General features: G+C 35.4%; 1 protein-coding gene across 2 annotated transcripts; it reads left to right on the top strand.

Moving 5' to 3' along the window:
* The first annotated feature begins 2,041 nt into the window (after positions 1-2,041).
* Positions 2,042-23,758, top strand: LOC125825131 (putative RING-type E3 ubiquitin transferase C3H69). Of its 2 annotated transcripts, XM_049504468.1 has the most exons (7): positions 2,042-2,136; positions 3,239-3,326; positions 3,413-4,200; positions 9,140-9,209; positions 14,227-14,315; positions 14,441-14,501; positions 23,673-23,758. In XM_049504468.1, exons 1-6 carry the CDS (start codon positions 2,126-2,128, stop codon positions 14,475-14,477), a joined length of 1,083 nt encoding a protein of 360 aa, XP_049360425.1. In that variant the 5' UTR covers positions 2,042-2,125; the 3' UTR covers positions 14,478-14,501; positions 23,673-23,758. The 2 variants fall into 2 exon arrangements, with proteins under 2 accessions (XP_049360425.1, XP_049360424.1); XM_049504467.1 differs by lacking the exon at positions 23,673-23,758 and having other exon boundaries at positions 14,441-14,592.
* Positions 23,759-26,602: the final 2,844 nt, after the last annotated feature.

The raw sequence follows: 26,602 nt of genomic DNA, 5'->3' as shown, positions 1-26,602 counted from the left end.
TGATGGAGTAATGTTTAGAAACTAATATTTGGTATATGATAGACATCCATATAAAGTATTTGCTTACATATTCAATATATTGAACAATGGTAGAATGCATATAATTCACTATTAAATTAGGTATAAGGGTCTGTTCAAATAATTACAACGATATATTATGACGAATAAGTATGCTTAATGTTTCACAATTGTAGGCATCACAAGACGAGGCAGCCACTAATCATTTAGAAATATGTACGGTAAAAAGATCACTAATCATTTAATCCTTCATTTAATACAAAAGTAACACTATCTTAAATATCAAAAAATCTATAAAGATAAATAATATACTAAAAAAAATAGAGCATAAAGAAAAAACAATCAGATGAAAAGGTTCATGTTAACACGTATTACCTCTACTAGATACAAAAGCTCGGACAAGTTCGGACCCAATATATATTATTTTAATTTTATGATTTTGTTGTTAATTATTTTTCTAATATTTTAAACGTAGTTTTTAAATAATATATGTGGCACATATGATATTTTGAGAGTTAATCAATTTTTAATATATTTGAAGTACGTAATTTTAAACTATTATATGTTATTTTCCATGTCCCAATTTATACGTGGCACATGTGAAATTTCAAAAATTAATCAAATTTTTAATATGTTTTTAAATACTTTATGTTGTATAGTACTCTTAAAGTACTTTTTAAATAATATAGGACAAAATACTTGGATGGGTGCCTTTTACTAAATAATTACTGATTTTAGCGATACTTTTTATTTATTACCATTTATAGCAATACTATATTAAATCTGCAATATGTATAAAAAGTGAATTAAGTATGCAATATATATGTATTATAACTGTTTTAAAAAATATATTATGGTTGTTTGGTAAGAAGTTGACACATTGTATTATAAGTGTATTAAAATGTGTGATAAATGTATTATCCATCAATAAAATTTGTATTATATGTGAATAATAAATTGTTTTTTATAATATGTATTAAAAGTGATCAAGTGCAAAAAATATATTATTGCTATAAATGGTAAATATTTTTTTATTATAGTATATTTATGCAAGTTTCCCAATAATATATGTTACTCATGTTGTCCCAATTTATGTGGCACATGTGAAATTTCGAGAGTTAATCACATTTTAATATGTTTTTCAATTTTTTAGGTTGTTAATTATTGTGCTTTCACTTTTTACATAGCTTAAATTTAAAAATTAATCAAATTAAATAATTTAACTAAACTCTTAGAAAAGTACATTCAAATCCTAAATATTTTTGCGGAATAAATTAATTATATAAAAATTTAGAAGGAAAATGCCCTAAACTTTGTAAAAAATAATTAATATAACAACATAGGAGCAAAATAAACAATAAAATAACTAATAATATAACAACATAGGAGCAAAATAATGAACAATAAAATAAATAATAAATAATGTTGCCAATAAGGTTTGAACTATAGACCTTAACGTAAAATATCAAGCTCCAACCAAAAAGCCAAGTAGTTGAATTTGTAGTGAAGCACATAGCTAAAATATACATCTGACGCCCAAATGTGTGCTTATTGCCACTTATATATTAGTAGTCGATATAGGAAAAAAAAAAATTAACAATGTAACTTTGCTAAATACAATTTTTTTTTTATATTGTCCACAACATCAAATTTAAAAAACTCACAATAACGTACACATATATTTTTTTTAATTTTTGGACCAATCATAGGAAGAAACAATTTATTTATATATACACATGTATAAACTCATTCTAGTACAAACACATAAATTAAATACATGTTGCAATTTTTTAACCGATACAAAAAATTAATAGTTACCCACGCACGATTGAACAATAACTTTTCAAATAAGATTAATTAGTAATTAAAATGGACACCAGGAGGAAAAAACATTTATGACTATGTAATTTAAAAGGGTATTTAGATAATTTAATTTTAAAATTTAAGAATTACTGCTTTTAAAACTAGACTAAAGAACAATGGTGTAAAAGGGGGAATTACAATAATTTTTTTTATTAAACCTAATATTTCAAAGTAGAAGTAAAAAGAAAATCCAACCGCCACCTCAGGGTTGGACTGTCAGAACTCAGAGGCAAAGGTGGAAGCCATGTCCAAAAGGTGCATTTTTTATTTTGATTTTGATTAGGGTCCCGTTGTTTGTTTTTATCTATATCATCAATCCATCCTGCTATTGTTGTGTGATAATCCTCAACATTCTCAGGGATTCTATGTTGTAATTATGGTGATTTATCAGAAACTCATCTGAATATTTTCTCGCCGTCTCGTTTAACCTCTTAACTTTAATGGGTGATTCCTAAGTTTAGCTAAAAGAATTTTTTGGGAATCATCATGGAACAACTAATTATATAAAGTTTTGTTTTGCCCTCTTTTTTTACCTCAAGTTTTTTTTTTTTTTTGTTTATGACAAGGAAAACCTGCAGCCGCTACATTTGGTGCCCACACAAGTTTTATTGGTGCAATTAATGATTATTCTTGAAGCAGGGGCCTTCATGAAATATTTTCTTATTTAATCATGGAGCACTAGATTTGGCTTTTTCATTTGATTGATATAGAGGATTGAATATAATAGTTTGTATCATTTGAAAGTGGATTTCTTCTTTAGTTTATGGGAAATCATACACAATTTAAAGATTGACTGCTATTCTGTTTCCCTAGTCACATATGAGAATGTTCCATATGCTTGTTTACATTTTTAACATGCTTATACGGTTTTCAACCGATTGATTGCAAAATTAACTCAGTGTATTGGTAGATATATAGTTTTGTAGTACTTTGTGTTTGTGGTGCTTATGATATTTTCTGTAAATAGACTGCAAGAAACTCCGATTATATGCTATTGATGTTTGTCTTATTTGATGGTGATGAGTAATTTCAAGGAAATTGATGGGGTTTTCATTATTATCTTGGTCATTAAATTTAAGTGGTTGTTTAAAACATTTCATTGTTTGTTTATGATGTGTATCCATATATATTTTTTTTTAAAAAAGGGCATTCTCTTTTACTGATAAGCGATATAAAAGTTAATATTTGAAGAGGTAAATTGACACTAGTTGTTATTTTACGTTAACTATCTACCTTAATATTTCCATTGACAAAGTATATTGTTACTTTTAATTAATCGTAGTTCTATTTGTTTGGTGATTCTCTTCTAGATGGCCATATTATATAAATCACACATGTGCTTCTAATTTTTCTCCAGGGTTCTTTGCAAGTTCTTTGCACATGGGGCATGTCTGAAGGGGGATCATTGTGAGTTTTCACATGATTGGAACAATCCTTCTAATAATGTAACATTCTTGACAATTTAGTTTGATGATCAAGGCTTAATTGATTCTTTACTTTCTGATTGTTTTCCCTTGGATCATTGTTGCAGGTATGCACCTACTACCAAAAAGGAGCTTGTGCTTATGGAAGCAGGTGTAGATATGATCATGTTAAACTGTCTCGATCACAGCCTTCAGCTCAATCTTCAGCACAACCTCAACAATATCTGCTTTCAAGTTCTGCACCTACCAATGTGCCTCCTGGAATGGGTGCACATAATGCCGATGTTGTGCCAGGTATTTCTACTGAGTATTTAGCTTCAAGCAGACCTTATGATGCTTCCAGCCAACCAGCATGGAACCAAAAGTCGGAGCTTCAAGATGCATTGGAGATTGATGACATGATTGAGTTAAACAGTGATCATCCAGCTGATCGGTCAATCTGTGCTTTTGCTGCTGCTGGTAATTGTCCTCGGGGAGAAAAGTGTCCTCGTGTTCATGGAGATATGTGTCCAACCTGCGGAAAGCATTGCTTGCATCCTTTCAGGCCTGAGGAAAGAGAGGACCATATAAAAACATGTGAGAACAAGCAAAAGCACCTTGATTTATTGAAGCGCAGTCAAGAAATAGAATGCAGTGTATGCCTTGAACGTGTTCTTTCCAAGTCAACAGCAGCTGAGAGGAAGTTTGGGATCCTTTCTGAGTGTGATCATCCGTTTTGTGTATCGTGTATAAGGAATTGGCGTGGCAGTTCTTCCTCTGGGATGGATGTTAATTCTGCACTGAGGGCTTGCCCCATATGCCGAAAGCTTTCATATTTTGTCATTCCAAGTGTTATTTGGTACTTCACAAAAGAAGAAAAGGAAGAAATAGTTGACAACTACAAAAACAAACTCAGGTTTATCACTTTCTCTTTCCTTTTCACTACTTATCTTTCATTTTGTTAAACGATCGTAATACTAGCAAGGTCATATGAGAGTCAATGTTGAACCTCTAAGAGTCCAGCATATCCATATGATGTGTTTCCCTCAAATGCATACACAACATATATGCGGATCGTTTGAACCTTTTCTTGTCAAGATAATTAGAATTAGTTTAGTTTAGTTGCTAGATAATCACAAGTCATTGTGATTATTGGATACTGAAAATAATTGATTAACATACTTTGAATGATTATTGGATATCAATGGGAGAAAATATTTTAGAGTTATGGTTTTATCGAACAACCTGTTGAATTCTTCAATTAATTCGACTTGTTGATTTATCTTGTTATTAACCTTCAAGAATAACATTACTCATAGAATTTCATCAATTTTTACTTGCCTGTTTAGTTTATTCTAGGCTCTATGTTTCTATGAGATTTCAGGTAAAATAATATAGTAATGATTTCTTGCACTAATTGACTAAGCACGACAAATATATTTATTTCTATCCTTATTTGCGAATTGATTCCCTGATGGCTAGGTTCAAGAATGTGCTATTCAATCCTATTGCAATCAAGAAGTTCCTTTTTAAAGTCAACTCAAGATTCATAGGTAGTAGCTAATTGTTGGCCAGACAATCAACTAATTAAACTCAGGATATGATAAACAAACCAATATGATAAATTAAACCCGTCTAATTAACATTTGTATATCAACATTAAGGCAGGACCATTGCTCTAGAATTAGAGAATTTAGCTACACATTGTCATGGTAGAAAACTAGAACAAAACTCGAATAAATCTCAAATATATAAAAATCAATAAAAGAAGGGAAAAAGAAGAACTCTGGATGAATCCCAAGCTTTACAAAATGTTATTAAATGGCTTCCTCCACATTACTATTGTGCCAGATGACCTAAAAGATGTGTTCTCAGCTTTTATATGTGGTACAGAAGTCGTGGGTCAAGTTTACCAGTGTCTCAGCTTTTGTTGTGGTGTTTCATGTACTCAGAAGTCAATTAACAATTCGATAATAACTCAGTAAACAGTGTCATCAAATATTTATGTTTGGGAGGTTTTCAAGAACGAGTCTTGTAATCAGTGTGGCAACCTAGTTGGAATTTCTTTCTTTCCAAATTGTCCAAAAATACAAGCTGGGACAATTCTCTATCTTCCTCTGTCTTTGCCTCACATCCCATCTCTTCCCAACTTGCTAATGTTTGAGAAATCTTGCGAAACATTATCCAAGTGATCCCACTAAGATTAAGAACATCCTCCAGATATGTTCTGTTATCTTACAATTGAGAAAAATATGGTTCACCATATATGATGTTTTCCCCACACAAACAACATCTGGGACAAAGAGTAATCCCTCTTTCATCAAGTTATCCTGAGTAAGTACAACTTCTCTTGCCAGACTCCAAACAAAACTAGAAACTTAATATGTTATCTTCTTCCATATGTGCTTCCAGGACCATTCTTCAATATAATGATTTGTTTGGTTCAAAGCTTTATAGGCTACATTAACTTTGTATGCACCACTGCTGTGTCCATTCCACCAAATTCTATTTACCCCTTCCTGTATGCCACCAAAACTTCCCAAAAGATTGTTAAATTTAGTCACCCTATTCAGCTCCCAGTCATTAGGCATTCTTCTAAAGGTAATATCCCATCCCTGGTTTGACCACTGTTCTGCCACTATTTTATGTTGGTGATGTACTAGGTTGAAAATGTCACAAAATCTGTCTTGGAGGCTTTCTGTTCCAGGCCATACATCCTTCCAAAACACAGTTTTGCTACCATCTGCAACTTTAATGGAAGAGTTGTTCCTCAAATCAGGCCATTGGGTCTTGATAGATCTCTACAAACTGACCTCAGAAGGGGTATTGACCTCATTGGTCATCCACCTGTTCTCTTCGTCATATTCTGTTTTGATGGCTCTTCCTCATAATATATGATCTTCTTGTGTGTCTTTTCAAGGAAATTTAATTTTTAAAGCCTTGTTCTAAAACTCTAGGTCCCTGATTTCCCGTCCTCCCTTCTTCTTGCTCACTGATGAGGCCTTCCATTTAACCAAATAAAAACCTATCTTCTCCTTATTTCCTTGCCACAAAAAGGATGTTCTAATGATGTCTAGTCTTTTAATAACTCCAATGGAAATTGGAAACAAATATATTATGCAAGTGAGGAGGGCATCTAACACAGTTGATAAGTATGAATCTTCCTCCCAGTGACAATTTTTTTTTTTTTTTTTTGAGAAATGTGACAGTTAGTCTATATTTATCCACAGGTATACTACCTCAAAAGTGTAGTTCCCCTCCAAAAGTGTTGTAATTAGGGAGAGGTCACCTTTGTTGTCATCCACTTATCCCTCATTCCATATTTTTCAGCAATCACTTCCTTCCACAATGAGTTCTCAGCAGATGCAAACTTCCATAACCACTTCATCATAAGGCTTTGGTTCTGAAACTTCATGTTTCTGATGCCCACACCCCCTATCTTCTTGCTTATGTTCATTTCTTCCCATTTGGCAAGATGATACTTCCTCTTATCTTCATTTCCTTGCCAAAAGAAAGTTCTTCTGAGTACCTCTATTCTGTTGATTACACCAGCTGGTGCTAGGAAAACAGACATCATGTATGTTGGTAAGGCATCCAACACACTGTTGATCATAGTAAGTCTTCCCCCCGGGATAAGTATTGGCTTTTCCAGTTAGCTAATTTTCTCTCACACTTCTCTATCACTCCACTCCAAATGCTTATAGACTTACTTTTTGCACCTAATGGCATGCCCAAGTAGATGGCGGGTAGCTCCCCTATTTGCCCCCTTAGTGTATTTGCTAGCTCCTCAATTTGTACCACTTCATTAATTGGATAGATGTAGCTTTTCCACCAGTTTATATGAAGGCCTGACACAGCTTCAAAAATAATGAAAATGGTCCTCAAACTTCCACCTAGTTATTTTCTTCTCACACTTCGCAATAACACCATTCCAAATTTTGGATTTTTCCCCTTAAGGCATACCATGATATACAGTGGGCAGGGACCCAACTTCTCCTTCCCAACATTGATGCTAGGAACTCCATATCAGTAACCTCATTATTTGGGAAGAAGGAGCTCTTCCTCCAATTGATGGGAAGACCTGAAACACGTTCAAAGAGAACCAAAATCACCCTCAGGTTCATAAGTTGTTTTACATTTGCAGCATAGAAGATAAGGGTGTCATCTGCTAAGTTGCTCAGGTGTGGGTGTCCGATATGGGTGCGGATCTAGAGGTCGAATCCTTCATGATCTAATTTTTAAGATTTGGGGATATGGATCCATCTATGTATACGGGTGTGGAGATTCGCCTAAAAATAATTAAAATATTTAAAAATAGAGTTATGAAACCTTAATTATTAGATATTATGTGGAGAACTTGAGGTGAATCTTGGAAGGAGATTAAAGGAAAAGGAGTGACGTAGAAATTTCTATATAAAAGGTATTCCATTTTCTTCAATTTCACCTTATCTTTTTGTATTGATTATGGGAATATTAAAATTGTCCAGACTTTCCCCATCGATTTTGGTCAAAGTACCCAAAATCTGTTTACCAAATCGGACACGGATTCCACACCCACACCCATGTCGTGTCGACACGGGTGCGGCACCAAAAGTGAAGAGTCCGAGCAACTTAGGTCATAAATGTGTGATTGCCTTGTTGCTGTTGTCACTCCTAGCCATTTAAATTCCATTAATCCAGCCATTGTACTTTGCTGTTTTCACCATGTTGTTAATGCCTTCTGTAGCCAATATGAACAAAAAGGGAAACAATGGCCTAGTCTTAGCCCTCTTTGAGCCTTGAAAAAACCAGCAGGCAAACCATTTGTAAGGACAGATAACATACTGTTGAAATGCATTGTTGAATCCAATCGATCCATTTGAGTCCAAATGCCATCCCTTATAGAATATCAAGCAAGAACCCCTAGTTGGCATGATCATATGCCTTTTCAATGTGAAGCTTGGATAATGCCATATTTTTTCTGTCTGATTTTTGAGTTGGGCATAAAATACCCCTAGTTGGGCTTGCATAAAATACCAGGTTGCTCAGCCTATTTTACATCCGGCTTCAAGGCTGTAGCAAACCCCTGGTGACCCTTTGACAGCAACAATTAGAATTTAAAATATTAGAAAACTAAAAAAAGTGATAGAAAAACTGGTGGATTCTCAACAAATGGTCTTTATATCCTGGGAACCTGATTGAACTTAAAGAGTAGGAACTGCGGAGGGCATTCACTTGTTGGCAAGTTGGGACTAGTAAGGAGTTGATGCTGGAGCCAGAGTTTTTGACACAAGGTATCATCACACGATAGAGATATTTCTGGAAGTCATGCTATCGCCTGTTGATAACCACAGGAATCAAGGAAGGCCACTAGAGCATGATCTTTGGTAGTAAAACACCCTCAAAGGTAGCTTGCTTTACTTGGATAATCTACATAAAAGGGGATTCAACATATCTTTTTCCTTGTGACTGGATTAGTGAATTCCCTCTCCCGAGAGCCGAACCTCTTTTATAGTAACATTTTCCTTGATTACTCTCCAAAGTAGTAACTATGATCCTTAATTTTCATATCATGAAAGATTGCTTCTATTTTGATGTTCAAGCTTTGAGAATGATACACATGAACATTCAAAGGGTAAACTTAAAAATCTAGCAAGGCAGTAGCTGTCTTGTAATGCGGGATAGTAGTTATATTTGTCACATTGATGTGATGCGGCCAATTTTAAATTGAGATGGAGTATATTTATGCTTTGTAAAGTTTTTAACTAGGATGCTTCCATGCCCCAGCTTCTCTCAGTGGGAAAACTGAACAGAAAGCAAAAGATTCTCTGAAGTGCCATTTTTAGAAGTAATTCCTTTTTATTTTTTGTTTTCAGATCTATCGACTGCAAGCACTTTGACTTTGGGAATGGGACTTGTCCATTTGGGACTAGCTGTTTCTACAAGGTAAGAAGTGTTAAGATGCCTGTCTATCTTTAGAATTTTATTGTTTCAATTAGCGACAGTGGTTTATTGCCGTGGAATAGATCTTTTTTACGTAAATTACATCATTGTATGTGAAGCAACAAAAATATACTTCTATAACAACAATCACACCTTAGTCCCAAACAAGTTGGGCCGGCTATCTGAATTCCCACTTTTTTCATTTATGCTCACGTCATATCATCATCTGTCGTGGTTGTGGAGGAACTCGCTCTACACTGCAAAACTAGCTGTGAAACATATATGTTTATCTATTAAAAACCCATGTAAATCAACATACATGAATTCTTTAGTGTTATACTAGCATGTAACAAATGCATATAATATTATACTAGCATACCGTATGTACAAATATCATACCTCAGATATAGAAAGTCATACACATTCAAGTAGAAACAACATTAACCATATATTATCTAGTATCTGCATATATGCACATCACTTCACATATACTGTACCCCACTAACCAGTTCTAGCTTGGGAAACTTTTTCCCATTGATTTCAAAGTCTGAACTTTCCTCGGTCCAAGCCAAGCTTAACCTTCCACAACTTTACCGTGTCTGAAATCCCTTAAGCGACTCCAATTTATTCAAAAGAATTCTCAAACAATGTGGAGTTTGAGAAGGCAAGGAAGACTATTGAATAGTATACTTGAACAAGAGATGTGTATAATGTACAAAAATGTCTTTTTGAAGATGTTGAAATCAAAGGGTTACTAAATATAGAAAATGACATTCTTCTTGAGACAAACCAAAAAGGAAAGTAAGACACATAAGTTAAAACTGAGGGAATACGACTTTCTAATTTTGAAATAGTAATAATAGGTGTGAATGTAATCAAAGGTTTCATGAAAGATGATTTTCAACAACTTGAACCTACTTTTCAACTATGTTTTTTTCGTATCTCTTAAACAAAAATAAGGGGATGAAACAAAATAAAGAACCAGAGAAACTCAAACTTCATAAGAACAAGAAATCGAGAAACTGCTCCAAATTTTCAATGGATCAATACAGGCTTTGTCGGAACAGAGGTGATAGGGTGGTGTAGAGTAGCCAAGTGAGCTTGAAGTGTTTTTCGATCGAAAGCTGGAGAAGAGTCACGTGTTGGTGCGTAAGATGGTGGTGAGAGTGTCTAGGGGCATGTTGAACCTCATGTGCGTTTGTCGGTGGTGTGTTTCTTGAGACTGCGGGAGGATGGGTGAGCTAATTTTGTTAAAATTGACCTTTGGATCTTAGCCGAAAACTGAGAATTGATATCTCATCCTCGTTCAACCAATTTCCTTTTTCTTTTTTGGTTTCTTGAGCAGAAAAAGAATTAGAGGAGAAGAAAGAAGGAACTGTCAGAGTAGGGGCTAAAGTCCTTGGCTCTAATACAAACGACAACAACAACATACCCAATGTAATCCACAAGTGTGGTCTAGGGAGGGTAAAGTGTACGCAAACCTCATTCCTACCTCATGGAGGTGGAGAGGTTCTTTTTGAATGACCTTTGGCTCAAGTGCTTCAAATCAAAATGAAAAAGGAAATATGACAGTAGAGAAAACAAGTCAATTAATACGGAAAGCAGGATCAACATCCATAGAAAGAACAATAACAACAAAATACTGTAGTAACTGAAACACTAAAGACAAGATGGTGACAACTATCAAAAGTAAGAAACTACATGTAGTCATGTACAAGGCTAATACTACACCATACATGGTGCTTCTAGACTCCCACCAAGCTTAATAATGCTGAAAAATGGGACAAAGCTCAACTACCTACTAATTTTCTACCATCAGCGACCTCCATACGCTCCTATCTAAGGTCATGTCCTTTGTAAGATGAACCTGTGCCATGTTCTCCCTAATTATCTCTCCCCAATACTTCTTCGACCTACCTTTAACTCTCCTCATACCCCACTATATCCAACCTCTCACACTTTCTCACTGGGCATCTACACCTCTTCTCTTCACATTCCCAAACCATCTCAAACTCACTTCCCGCATCTTGTCCACTACAAAGACCACTCCCACCTTGTCCTGATATCCTCATTCTTGATCTTTTCTCTTCTAGTATGCCTATACATCAATCTTAACATCCTCATTTTTGCAACTTGCATCTGAACATGAGAGTTCTTGATGGACAAACACTTTATCAACAAAGTAGGTTGTCTAACCAACTCCGTAGAACTTACCTTAAGTTTTGGTGGCCTTTTTATCACACAAGATTATTGAGGTGAGGCTCCATTTTATCCAACCGCACCAATACGATGTGTGACATCATCGTCAATCTCCCTATTACCTTGGATTAAAGACCTATGATACTTGAAAACGACTCTCTTGGGAATGACCTGTGTATCAAGCCTTACTTCCACGCCTCCCTCATATGAGGCATCACTGAACTTACACTCCGGCTCAACTTGAATTGTTTAGATTCTATGGTTTGTCTCCAAACCTCCAACCTAGCGTTAACTCCATCCAATCAACCAGGTGTAACATGTCAAAGGTCATTTGATGACACGGTCATTTGATCATTCAAACCTTTCAATTCATAGGTGCAGATCTTGAACCTATGAATGGGTTATTTTCGAAACTCACATAGAAAAAATGAAGTGAGTTAGACCAACTATATACTTGGGGATGCCCTTGGGAGCCAAAAGCAAATCTATAGGCATCTGGAATGGGGTGACTGAAAAATGTGAAAAAAGGTTGGCGAATTGGAAGAGCTAGTACCTTTCTTTAGCAGGAAGATTAATACTCATCAACAGTGTTTTGGACCCTATGCCTACCTATATGATGTCGCTTTTCCCTATTCTTGATGGTGTTATTGACAGGCTTGATGCTTAGAGGAGGAACTTCCTGTGGGAAGGAAATAGTGAAACCAAGAAATTCCACTTGGCTAAGTGGGATACTCTGATTGAGAGTAAACATGCAGGGGGGATGGGGATAAGGAATTTAAAAAGATGAAGTGGCTATGGAGATTTTCTTCCAGTGAGCAAGCTCTGTGGAAAGATGTAATACATGCCAAATATGAAATGGAGGATCTCTGTATAACTAAAATGGTCACTAACACTTACGGATCAAGCCATTTGAGAGCCATCAAAAACCATTGGCCAAAGCTCAGAGGAAACTGCAGTATTAAATTGGGTAATGGTAGGAAAACCTCTTTTTGGGAAGATAGATGGCTAGAACAAGGATCTTTAAAAACCTTGTCCTTGGATATTTTCACCCTAGTAAAGGGCCACTGTGGTAGAGATGTGGTCAAACCAAGGGTGGAATCTGAGTTTTAGAAGACCTCTAAATGACTGAGAAATCCAAAGGTTGGTGGAGTTTTACAAGGTCTTGGGGCAGTTCAAAGAAACTATTGATGCACAAGATAGTTTGGGAAGGCAGGATCACAATCAGGACAATTTCAGTGTTAGAAGAGCGTAAAAAAAGTTTAATCCTTGTAACAGTCAGAGGAATGGGTGGCCATGGAAGCTGATATGGAAAACTAAAATCTCCTACAAAGTGACTTGTTTTATTTGGCTCCTTGCTAAGCAGGCAGTTTTGACCCAGGAAAATCTTATGAAAAGAAATATTCAACTGAGTCCTAGGTGCCTTCTATGTGGTGAAGAAGAAGTAGACTATCAACCATCTCTTCCTTCACTGTAGAATAACCAACATTTTGTGGAATGTTTTTATCAATCTGAAGGGCATGAAATGGGTTATGCCTAGGAAGCTTACGCAGACTCTGAAGATATGGAGCAGTTATGCAAGCATTACTGGGCATAAAGAAAGATGGAAAATCATTCCGGCTTGCATCTGGTGGTCTGTGTGGAAAGTAAGAAATCACAGATGCTTCCAAAACAAGAGTAATTCCATCCAGAAGATTAAGATGAACTGCTTAGTTTTATTTCTATTTTGGTGTAAACAGGAGTACATGGTAGATCTATGATCGTTACAGATGTTTTAGGTTCCTTGTAAATTTTGCTATAGGATTAAAGATCTTCCAGCTACTCTCCACAATTGTAATTAGGAACCTGTAATTTGTTGTGGCAGGTTCTGGTTTTTTGTTTTGGAATAGAATACAAGTTGTTACCTTCTCAAAAAAAAAAAAAACCTAAAAGCAACTTGGACAAAAAAACTAGTGACTTAGACAAATCTTTTTTGTCGATAACCTCAGACCAATCAATCGAATATTGATTAATATGTGATATCATGCAAAGAAATAAGAGATTTAAGAATGAATTGCTTGATCAATACCTCGAGCATATTGGGGTCCTTAAACAGGAAGGAAAGTGATGCCTAGTAATTCTTATGTCTATTTGCATAATTATCGTGACTCTAAACCTTTCCTATACATACAAGGAAACGGCTCTTGCCATTTTAATGATTTTATAATTCTTAACAATCTCCCCCGATCATTAAGAACTTCCTTCTGGTCTGTTGAGGCAATAACCTTTTTGCTAGGCGTTAGAATTCTGATAGAATGATTTCAAAGTAGGATATTGATGTAGTTAACCTTTGTAGGTCTGGGTTGCTGCGTCTAACATTTTCAAGTTTGGAATTTTGAATCTGATGTGTCCAAAGATATTAATATGATGTGATCTTCAAAACATATGACACATCAGTGTTTTGTGAGATTCATGCTTATTAGTTTCAGCCTAGCTACATTTTCTTTACTTTTCCAGTCTGTCTTGATGATAGTTTATCCCAAGTCTGTTGATTTTTTGGTTGTTTAGTTTCCACTGGTAATATTGAATAACAAAGAAGTGGAAAGTTTAGTTTTTGATGTTTCCATGCAAATCAAATGCAATCCACCTTCACACAAATTGAAGGATAAGTTCTCTCATGAAAGGAGATTCGTGATCAAATTTAGACATTTTTTTGCTCAAGAATAGTGATATTACATCATGTTAGCAATGTTTCTCCTTTATATTTCCCATCTTTTGTCTTTGTTCACATTTTGATATTTTTGTTTAAGATGCTTATTATGGACATTGTGGTCTCCTATTGCAGCATCAACACCGTGATGGTCGTCTGGAGGAAGTGGTACTACGCCATCTTGGTTCTGAAGATGGTAGCACAGTAATCGCTAAAAATATCAGGTCATATATCCTTGGAACTTTTATTTCTTCATGATTTGACAACTCACTCTCTTACATGGTGTTATACTTTGCTTTGGTTTATGATCATCATTTGATTCGCTCTTCCATGTTACTGGTTTCCTCAGGCTCTCGGACTTCCTTAGGAATTTGGAAATTAGGTGAACAGTTTCTTTTAGTAATTTCAAGGTATGTTCAAATCATCCTGTTTGCTTTTTCTCTTTTGTATTGGTGGCATTTTTGCCCGATTAATGGATTTCTTTGGTGTGATATTTCTTTTTGGCTTTAAAAGAAAGACTATAGAGCTCCTTTTGAAATGGAAATTGAAACAGTAATTAAAATGTTTTTTGGGGCTTACCTCGATGTGTAATTCCACCCGCCAATCCACTATTTAATGTTCTTCGAATATTTGTTCATGATCTATGTTAATATATTGTTTGATGACCAACTTTAAAATTGGTGTAGATGGGGTTATGATATAAATGAACATTTCTTCATGTCTCGAAAGCCAATCAATTCACTCAGAGGCAATGCTTATTTCAATTGCTTATCTGTTGCCTTCAGGATGATCAGCAATTGCGAATTATGTTATATACAAGAGTTCTTTATAACACTTTGTAAGTGAGCTATGATTTCATGGTTGAGTTTCCTTCACTGGCAGCTTTTAGTGTTGAGTTGAAAGCACTTTATCATGCAACTCAAGTTCTGAATAGACTAAGCGTTCAATTGCAACTATAATTGGATGTGAATCCATGTTGAATCCCGCAAGGAGCAATGTCTAGGTGTGCCTAGTAGTAAGAAATCTCTTCAATCTTAGTCCAATTCTAATATTTATTTGGGTTTTCAATTAAACTAAAACTAAGATTGCAATAGAATTTTAAGCAAACCAGTAAAGAAGAAGAGTTCAAATCAAGTGATAAAAGATGCTATGGTTGTATCCCCTAGTTGGTTTGCTTTCGTTGATGGACACTCCTTGTGTTGTCTAATCGTTTGCTTATTGATTATGGTTCAATTGTGATTTACCCATAAAATCTCCCTAGAAATAATGGGCCTATCCCAATTAAGTTCTCCCTAAAGATTTCTAGAAGAGGAAGCTTCTTTGTATTTCTTTATGAATATACAACCCATGAAAATGGGGATTTATACTTTATGAGTCCTAGACTAAATAAGGAAAGCCAATACTACACAATCAATTTCTAATCAATTAGATTAAATATAATATCATCCTACTCCTATAATTCAGCTATCAACATCAATCACCCCCCCCCCCCCCCCCCCCACACACACACACACACAAGTTGGTGCAAAAATGTTGCACATGCCCAACTTGCAAACCAGTGTATAAAATATCCGTTTCTTGAGGCCTTTGGTAAACACATAAGCTTGCTGTTTTTTTTTTTCATGATAAATGGAACAAACTCACGACACCAATTGTATTACTTTTTTTGATGAAGTGTCAATCAATTTCAACATGCTTTGTTCAATCATGTTGGACTTAATTTTAAGCTATATTGATAGCCTTGTTGTCACAATACAAGGGAGGTTTCTCTTTTTCAGACAATCTCAATTCCTCTAGAACCTTTTGTAACCACAAAACTTCACAAACACCTAGGGCCATAGCTCTATATTCTGCCTCCGCATTTGATCTAGCAATTACATTTTGCTTCTTCCTTCTACAGGTGACTAGGGTTCCTCCTATGAGTGTACAGTAACCAAATGTAGATCTTCTGTCATCTAGAGATCTAGCCCAATCAGCGTCTGTACAACAACATTCCCAATGAAATCCCCATAAGTGGGGTTTGGGGATGTAGAGTTTACGCAGACCTTACCACTACCTCATGGAGGTAAAAGAGACTATTTCTGAATGACCCTCGGCTCAAGTGCATCAAACCCAAGTAAGAGAAGAAGAAAACAATAAGGAAAGCACAACCGTTAATAAGAAAAACATTGTAAAGTCTACAAGAAAGAAACAAAATATGGCAAGAACTACAATGGTATGACTAGTACTACGACATGCACTAATAAGCCTAAACCTACGCAAGACAATAGAACAATCTACCTATACTAGCCTTCTACCCTAATATGTGACCTCCACTCCTTCCTATCTAGAGTCATGTTCTTGGTAATATGAAGCTCTTCATTTGGGCGTCAGTGCTACACATGCCCGAACCATCTCAATCTCACCTCTCATCTTGTCCGCCATAGAGGCCACCCCCACCTTCTCCTGGATAAGCTCATTCCTAATCTTATCTCTCTTAGTATGCCTACACATCCATCTCAACATCCTAATCTCCGCAACATGCATCTTTTGAACATGTGAGTTTTTGACTGGCCAACACTCCACCCCATACAACAAGGACGGTCTAACCACCACTCTGTAGAACTTACCTAACTTGGAGGTACCTTCTAATCACACAAGCCTCCATTTCATAAATGTCGCCCCAATGCAATGTGTGACATCATTTGGAGGTGACCATGTTCTAAGAAAAGTAGACCTTTTCCGACTTTAGATACCGCTAAATGTGAAAGATAACTTGCATATGAGGATCTTAGGGATCATGCATGAACTGACTCACCAGGCTATGTCTGGTCTAGTATGAAAGAGATAACCGAGTCTTCTAACCAGCCTCTGATATCTCTCCTTATCAATTGACTCTACCAACTCTGCTCTGTAATTTGTGGTTGCTTTCAATAGGCGATTCTGCTGGTTTGTGACTAGGGGTGCCCGTTCAATTCTTTGGTTCGGTTTTATCAAAACTTTTGTTATGGAGAAGTGTGCACCGAACACCAAACCAAATTAGATCGGTTCAATTTGGTATTTCTAAAATGTTTTTTTCAGTGCAAATGCGTGGAATAAAATGAGGATCAAATCAAACACTAAAAGACTTCAAACATTTAAATGTGGGGTAACATATTTGCACCATCTAAGAGACTAAGGGCCCGTTTGGCCACGCGATATGGAATCGTGATATGCAATCATGATATGATATCATAATATGAAATCATGAGATGAAATTGAAGTTTTGTTTGGATATGCGATATGGAATTTTTGTGTTGTATATTTTCTAATAAACATAAGAATCCCATAAGTTGTAAAACTATTAAAATATCCCCAATTGTTTATTCATTCTTATCAAATAAACAAAAATTGATAAAATTGCATAATAAATTATTATAAAGCTATTTGTTCTCCACTTAAGTAATTGTTTTATCTAACTTTAATTCAATAAAAAAATTGAACATGAATCGTAGTGTACTAGTTCTTAATATATCCCCTACATAGTATGGACAATCTCCTCATGTTGAACTTGCATTTCTCGATCATATGACCAAGAAGACGAACCAACATTGTTACTTTGAGTCATTTGTTGGTCAATATCATTCACAACTATATTTTCATGCTCATAGACCATAAATGTTTCATCACTCCTTTGTTATTCTCGCAAATAATTATGTAACACTGCACAAGCTATGCCAATTTTCATTTGTGTGTCAATATCATAATGGTTCATATCTTGTTTCACTTGTGTGCAATTACACATTTTTAGTGCATTAATTTCGTACTAAAATCAAACATATAGGAAGTAGTGATTATCAAACATACATCATCAATTTTGTCTTTTTTTCATATTAAATTGTTTTAAACATTTTCATATGTAGCCGAAAGAGAAGTTTTTTTTTTAATTATGAAAAAACAAAGAAGTATTACTCCCTCCGTTCTTATTTATATTCACCAAATCAATTCCTACTTTATCATTTATATTAATTAAATTTAAAGTAACAATAAATTTTATGTTGGTGAGAATAATAAATTTTAAGAAGTAATGATGTGATTATAAATTTTATTTACATATGAAATAAATGATTAGTAAATATAAATGTGGGGTTGTTTTAACAAAATATAAACTTATGGATCAGTTTTTGTATTTAAAAATCCCAAATCATGATATGAAATTCCCATATCATGATATTTGGAGAATATGGTATTCCATCTCATGAGAAGAAATCAACGTGAAATCGCATGTCCAAACGCTGATTCCATCTCACGATTCCATATCGTGATATGGTATCGCATGGCCAAACGCCTACTAAGACTGCACATACTTAGCAGCTACTAGTTAAGCAGCCAGCTCTAGGCACTAGCTGCCAGCCCGCCCTGAAAAGCAGTCAGCCTCACAAATTCACAAGACATAATTTACTATGTGCAGCCATTACAATTTACAAGGCACAAGTAACCACAAATTCACAATGTCTAGGGCAGCCATTACAAGGTAGTGCTAATTGCTAAATGCAGTCTGCCTGTCGTAACGTACAGAAGCAGCCAACAAACATAAATAAAATGGGCACAATGGCAGCACCATTGAACACTTAATACGACACAAATGTCTTTAAATTCGTCTCCAAATACGAGGAGGTGGCAAAAAATGAACAAAATTTTTTGGAGACAGTGGTCCAGAATTCAGTGGATCAAGAATGACGATAAAAATACGAAGTATTTCCTCAGAATGGCAATAGCTCACAAGAGAATCAACACCATTGAGTCATTAATGATTAATGGAGAGTTATCCTCTGAGCCAGTGGAAATCAAGAACTCTATTGTGGATTTTTACCACCATTTGTATAAGGAGGTAGAAAACTGGAGACCCACACTAAATATTCTTAACGTACAGAGAATAACAATGGAGGAGCAGAGCTGGTTATCTAGAGAATTCAGTGAGGATGAGGTGCTAGAAGGGATAAGATTGTGTGCTTGTGATAAAGCACCTGGGCCTGATGGTTACACCATGGTCTTCATTCAGGCATTCTGGGAAACCATAAAGGAAGATCTGATGCAGACCTTCCAAAACTTTCACTGTCACCAAAGTTTTGAGAAGAGTTTCAATGCTACCTTTGTGGCTCAAATTCCTAAGAAGGCGCAGGCAAATGATCTAAGAGACTTTAGACCAATCAGTCTCATTACTGGGGTTTATAAAATAATTGCCTAAGTGTTGGCAGAAAGGCTGAAGAAGGTGATAGACAAGCTAGTCAACAAAAATCAAATGACTTTCATTAAAGGGAGACAAATAATGGATGTTGCTTTAATTGCTAGTGAATGTACTGATACTAGGATTAGAGGAGATGTGCCAGGGGTAATGTGCAAACTGGATATTGAAAAAGCCTATGACCATCTTAATTGGGACTTCCTGATCAACATTCTTAGACAAATGGATTTTGGCCCTATATGGCTCAAGTGGATTGAGTTCTGTATTAAAACCACCAGGTTCTCCATTTTGGTTAATGGAGAACCTGTAGGTTTTTTTTTTCCTGCTGAAAGATGTCTTAGACAAGGAGACCCTTTGTCCCTTTCCTGTTTATCATTGCTATGGAAGGGTTGGATAGTTTGATGAGGAGAGCTTCTCTAAACAACTGGATTACGGGTTTCAGAATAAAAAACAGGGTTAATGAGGTGATGGATATGACTCATTTATTGTATGCGGATGACACAATAATTTTTTGTGAAGCAGAGCAGGAACAACTCTGTCACATTAGAATTATTCTGGTAATTTTTGAGGCATGCTCTGGACTAAGGGTGAACTGGAGAAAAAGTAGCATTTTTCTTATTAAAGAGGTCCAACAGATTCAAGCTTTGGCCAATATATTGAAGTGCAAGATAGAGAGGTTGCCTACAGTTTATCTAGGTCTGCCATTGGGTGCTAAGCATAAAGCAGTTAGCATTTGGGATGGTGTACTAGAAAAATCAGAGAGGAGACTGGCACTTTGGAAATCCCAATATCTATCCTTGGGGGGAAGAGTCACTTTGATTAATTCTGTTTTAGACTCTTTGCCAACATATGTGATGTCACTTTTTCCCATTCCCGGCAAGGTAGTCAAAGCTATAGACTCATTGAGGAGAAACTTCCTTTGGCAAGGTAACAAGATTGAGAAGAGCTACAACTTAGTTAAATGGATGGCGGTTCAACAGAGCAAAAGACGTGGGGGTTTGGGAGTAAGAAACCTAAAGATACACAACAACTTACTTACCAAATGGTTGTGGAGATACAATTTGGAAGATCAAGCTCTATGGAAGGAACTCATTCAACACAAGTATGGTCAGGAAGATCAATGGTGTTCAGAGGAAGTGACAGAAACATATGGTGTGGGAGTATGGAGGACTATAAGAAACCTATGGCTGGCTTTCAGAGACAATGTAAGGATAAAGGTTGGTCGAGGAAATAAGGCTTTGTTTTGGAAGGAAGACTGGATTGGTCAAGGGTCCTTGGAAAATTTATTCCCTGGGTTGTTTTCCATTTGCCTGAATCCTGACAGCAAAATGCAAGAGGTTTGGTCCCCACAAGGATGGAATTTGTTCTTTAGGAGATTTCTTAATGATTGGGAAATAGAGTGGGTGCTTTGATTGGAGATTTTCCTGGCACAAATCTGGAAACAGATAAATTGCTATGGAGGCATCATACTGATGGTCAATTCTATGTGAATAGAATGTATAAAAGGGATCTAGCCACAATTGCGGGAAGAAATCAGGGCCATGGAGTGCTATATGGAAGAGTGTAGCCCCTACTAAGGTGAAGTGTTTCACTTGGTTGGTAACTAGGAGAGCTTGCCTGACACATGATAAACTTCAAAAGAGGGGAAGAATTATTGCCTCAAGATGTTATCTTTGTAAAGAGGCTCTAGAAACCAAAAATCATCTGTTTCTCCACTGCAAAGTAACAACACAAGTATGGGCTCTATTCACCAATATAAAGAGCCTAAATTGGATTATGCCAGAACATTCAACAGACCTACTAAGTTGTTGGGTCAGAAGGGAGGTAGTAAGAGCCAGAGGAGGTGGTGGAGAACAGTACCTGCTTGTATCTGGTGGATCATTTGGAAGGAGAGAAATCAGAGAATTTTTGTAGGGAAAGAATGCACTATAGAGAAGATTAAGTGGAAAGTAATTACCACTTTAGGTTTTTGGTGTAAAGAAATGAACATAGAAGAAGAAATTCAACTAGTGCATAGGAGCTTTGTAAGTAGTCCTGTTTTTTTTTGTTGGTTTTTCTATGTAACTAACACTTTTGGAGGTGGCCAGCATAGCCCTTAATGCTGAGGAATACAATGTTACCAGTTTCAAAAAAAAATAAAAAATGAACATTACCAGTCACAAACTATGTCTTAAATCCATCATCAAACACAACACTAGTCACTAGCAATCACAAATTAAGTCTTCACCAAATTCAAAACATAAGCGTAAATACAAAGCTGCTTCTCGTGGAGACAAAAAACACCAGGTGATTCTTCCCATCTTTCCTAGCCTTGGTGGTTAGAGTTACCTGGTACCTGTTGTTGGTGGGAGAGTTACCTGGTACCTGTTGTTGGTGGGAGGTGGCATGTATTCCGTGGAATTAGTATAGGTGCGCGATAGCTTGGCCCGGAAGCTTAAATATGAAGCTGCCTCTTTTTCATTCAAAACAATAAAGACGAATCTATTAGTTTCCTAGAGCCTCTTGGCCCAATTAAGAGGATATCACTCCAAGTCCTTGCCACACTTGGGTGTCAAATTAATTTGTTCATTCATCACATGACTAAGGTTAGTTATCGCATTTCTAGATCAAGCTATTTATATGGGGGTTGGTTGCTCCAAATCCCTGTTAATGATTCTGTTTTCTTAATCTTAACTTCTATTGTCAAACCAGTCAGAAAGCAGGCGAGTTCTTAATGTTCGCAACCATTAGAAAAACAATCTTCACGAAAGAATCTTAATACACAATGATCACCCCTTCATGAGGAGATTTTAATGTAAATAATCCATTATCCTTATCCCCTACTCTAAGTTTCCATAACTCTAGTTATCTGTTTAGCTACTTATAATTAGATGCAAATAATTACAAAAGTAATTTAAACTGCTAATGAACATAAATAGAAAAGAAAGTAAACAAAACCTTTGACTACTGTAGTTCTTGCAAGAATATCTTGTTCGTTCCACAATAATCTTATACGAAAGCAGTAATTAACCCTAGAAAGCTAAGAATGATGTAGACTCTATTCTTACAGTAATCCCTAACTTTTAGTAATAATTTGTAAATACTATGAATAATGCATAGCCCTAAAAATGTTGCCTTAATGACATATTTATAAAATTAGGGCTGGAGTCCTAATTCCAGTTGAATGCTTTGACTTAGTCAACATCGGTTTGACAAACAGGGGTCGTGGCACGAGGCCCATCACGGGGACTAGGGGTCTAGGCCATGGGCACCATCTCACCCTTCTGCTTACTTCTCCGTTCGTTGCAAGTTCATCACACTTTTGCTCCATTCCTTTCTATTCTTACTCTGCTTCAGAAGTGCGGTCACACTTGTAAAAGTGCAATTGTACTTTGCTCTTGACTGCCTGAATTCTTTTTCCATCTAAAGACCTCTTTTATGATGCACTTCACCATTTTCTACATCTTTTTGTTTCTTTTAGTCACTTTCTTCTCTCCAAAGCTTCTAACTTCTGAAAGTATGATATCAAACAAGCATTTGCCACAATATATAGTCAACAACTCGTGTAACTTTATATCCATGCAACATAATAGTTTCAACACATCGTAGATCCTCCAAAACTATTTTGTATGATCTATTGGGGTTCATTTTGTGGAGAGCTCTCCATCTGAACTTAAATATGACTAGAACAATTAACTGATGTTGACTCGAGACAGATGGACTCTTGGGCCCTTCCATCATTTTGTGCATGTAGAATTCTGTATCAACTTTGTTCTGGGTGTTGCATGTTATGCTGCATTAACTTCTTGCATTATCTATTTAAAAGATCTGTAGTATGAAATGACTTTTAGCAATTAGATTCAATTCCCTTCCGTTGTCTTCCCTGACACTGTCTAGATTTATCAGAATCCTAGGTGATGAATAGTAAGATAGCCATCTGTTCATTATCTTGATTGCTTGGTTAAACTCAACAGCTCTAGAAGGCTAGACCTGAAGACATTTTATATCGTTGACATACCATTTTTCTAAAATCATTATCAATCATAGTTTCATTTGAATTTATTTCCTGGTAGGATTCTCGTGTCTTAATTATATTTGCCTTTTTGCTTTTTCGGATTAGAACTTACCATGGTAAATTATGGCTAGATTGGCAGGATTTTTCTGTCTTGATCATGTTTGGCTTTCTTATTCTAGGAAAGTATGTAGTTGCAAAAAGAAAAAAAAGTAGTTCTAAAATGTTGCACTTGTTCCTGTTAGTTGCGGGTTCACGACTCACGATCATGTAACTTGTTTTGAATTTGTGTTTATTTTATATAAGCCCTTTCCTTAAGGTTATTTTCTTAATTGTGTGCGCACTGGCAGGATTGTCTTGATCATGTTTACCTTTTGGCTTTTTCAGAGTAAACTTCCCCTGGTGGATATTGGCTGCTGAGATGGGCTTGGATTTAACTGTTTGTGAGTGGGTATACAAAAAAACATAAAAAAAAAGTTGATGATTTATTGCCGATTACAGGTCCTGCTAATGTCCAGGGTGATAATTCTTAAAATGACCTCTTTTTCTTCTTCTTTGGTGATACACATTGTATATCTGATCTTGGGATAGATTTTTCCTTTGTTATTACTATTTTATTTGAAAGTCTTGTAGTTAAAAGTCTAAAATATTTGATGAACAGGGAGTGAGATAAAAGATATTAAAGGAGGGTATAATTTGGAATGATCTTGTGTCCCAGATGTATTGCAAGGTGGTAGGGTGGATGGATTTTACAAAATCCTAAATGCAGATGATTGAATCTGCTTAGTCTCTTTTCTATTGAAGTTGAAGTAATCCTACAAGTCCTTCCATTCTGTTCATCAAAATACGAATACACTTTTAAGGCGTCGCAGGTTTGAATCTGAATGGTTTAGACATTAGATCATAATTTAGTGTATTTATCTTCATTAAGCCACTTAACTGCTTTGATAGGTCTTTAATCATAATGATCTACAACAGAGTCTTAATAGTTAATATCATTAAAAGGTATTCTTGTGTAGATACCGTCATTATCGCTGCCTACCATTAACCCCCTTTGCCATCACAACCACCATTGTTGCTAACTACTACTATTAGCTGTTACCACTTACCTCTTTCATCGTTATAATTATATCCATTGCCACCACCATCCTTGTCTTTGTAGCCCGCCACCTCCACCACCACCACTATCTTCACTACAGTCAATTCCTACTACCAACAAACTGTCATCACAACTAACATTGCTACCAACTACCACCATACATTTCCGTTATCACCACAATTGCTGCCACCTCCACCACTACTATCAGACACTACCATCATTATGGTCAATCTTTTCTACCAACCACTTACATCATCATAACTAGCACCCCTACCAACTATTACAAGCACATCGTCAACCATCACAATCAACACCGCCAACTACTAACATCAACCAATTTCACTATTACAACCACCAATATCACTACCAAACATCACTCTTATGACAGTCACCACAACACTAACCACCTCCACCGCTATAACTATTACCATCATCATTACTAGCTACTAACAACAACTATTACCATCACCACCACTAGTACAACTATCTTCACCATAATTAGGAAGCATAAGCGTTTCATTTTTTTTATTAAATAATAATTTAATTCTTTTAATATTTGATTAAATTTTATTTGAATTATATATTTTTTATGTACATATAAATAAATTATGTAAATTCAGATGTTGAAAAACAAATAGTTTTAATCATTAAATGTTAGTATCTAGAGACAATATTCTAATCATTAAAATATGCACTCAGATCTAGATGATTAAATCTTAATAAAAACAAAGAAAGCCTAAAACGACTTTGTTTTTGGTAGAGATGACCGCGACCGATGTCATGTGTGTGTTAAATCTTTCACAAACTGCTACTAAAATAGGGCATGGCGTTTTAAAGTTAGGTCTTACTTGTTTGGTTTTAATTTTAATTATTTACATCTTAACCTTACTTGTTTGGTCACACACACATTTTTTATATCTATATACTCACTATTAATAATTATTATTACTACTAGCTATTACCCACAATACTATCAGTACTCCATTATTCCTAATTCGTACCCAAAAATCACCACCAATTGCCATATAATTTCATAAATATATTTGTTGACATAATGTTAGATTAGTTTAGTATTTTATTAAATTTATATTTATTGATTTTCAAATAAAGACTAAGGAATCATTTGCTAGGGTGTATAAGAATATTGTTGACTAAGGTATATTAGTAATGTTGATATTAATCATACTAACATTAATAATATGGTATTAATAATGTTGACATTATTTCTTATACAATGTTTAGTTTAATATAAAAGAAAATACATAAAATCTCCTCAACTTAAATTACTTTAGTACTGCAATTTTATGGACGTTTATATACCACCACCCATCTAATTCTTAGTGAAATTAGTACCATCTTACAAATATAATATCAGATTCATGGGATGAGTTGTATTACACATATTCTTCACGCTTATTTCTAATTACTCTTTGGTTTACACTAATTAACTTTTAAAACCAAAAAATAACTTCATCTCCTTTACAACCCTTATAAACAAGAACATTAAAATTATCACTACCAAATATTTTGTATATTTTTCTAAATAGCCATTATAGGTTGTTCAAATTCTTATTTGCATTAAAGATCTATCTTCCATAATGAACAAAACAAAATTCGTTACTCCTTCCGTCATAATTTCACAAAATCATCTTTATTTTCTACTCTCATTTCCCACTTGCTATCATACTTCCTCAATAATGCATGAGAAACGTTAATGCCATTAATTAACCCGACAATGGCATTTTGGAAGATATAGATAATGATATGGATATTTTAGACCTGTGTTGTTCTTTGGAAGATGGAGATATATGTGAAACACTTGATTGATGAAACACTTGCGGAACCCGACCTTATTTTATTAGAAAATGTTAGTCATGAGAATAGGGAGGAATCTGGCTCAATATTCAATATAGGGGATGAACAAAATGGTGGAACAAACATTGTGGTTGGTGATGAGACTTTATCAGGTGAGGACCCTTTTACTACAACACCTCAAACTACAGATGTTGCTGCTACCAGAGTCTCTTCTACCACAACTCCATCAATACTACAAATACTTCTACTACAAATCCTTCTACTATAGATCCTGCTACTATAAAACTTGTTACTGCAGATCCAACTACTGTGGATCCTAATGATACAGATATAAGTCAGTTGGATCTGATTTAGTGGAAGAAGATGGTTCTAATTACTTAACAGAGGATAGTGTTGAGACGGG

This window comes from Solanum verrucosum, unplaced genomic scaffold, assembly GCF_900185275.1.
Source record: "Solanum verrucosum unplaced genomic scaffold, falcon-dt-bn FXZP01000206.1, whole genome shotgun sequence".
Classification (NCBI taxonomy): domain Eukaryota; kingdom Viridiplantae; phylum Streptophyta; class Magnoliopsida; order Solanales; family Solanaceae; genus Solanum; species Solanum verrucosum.
Note: the sequence above shows the minus strand (reverse complement) of the source record. Positions and strands in the feature narration are given on the sequence as shown.

Bases quoted from the DNA above. Each gene is read 5' to 3' on its own strand.
- LOC125825131 (XM_049504468.1), top strand. The intron at 9,210-14,226 runs GTAAGAAGTGTT...CTCCTATTGCAG, and splicing joins GGACTAGCTGTTTCTACAAG to CATCAACACCGTGATGGTCG. The intron at 14,316-14,440 runs GTCATATATCCT...TGGTTTCCTCAG, and splicing joins GTAATCGCTAAAAATATCAG to GCTCTCGGACTTCCTTAGGA.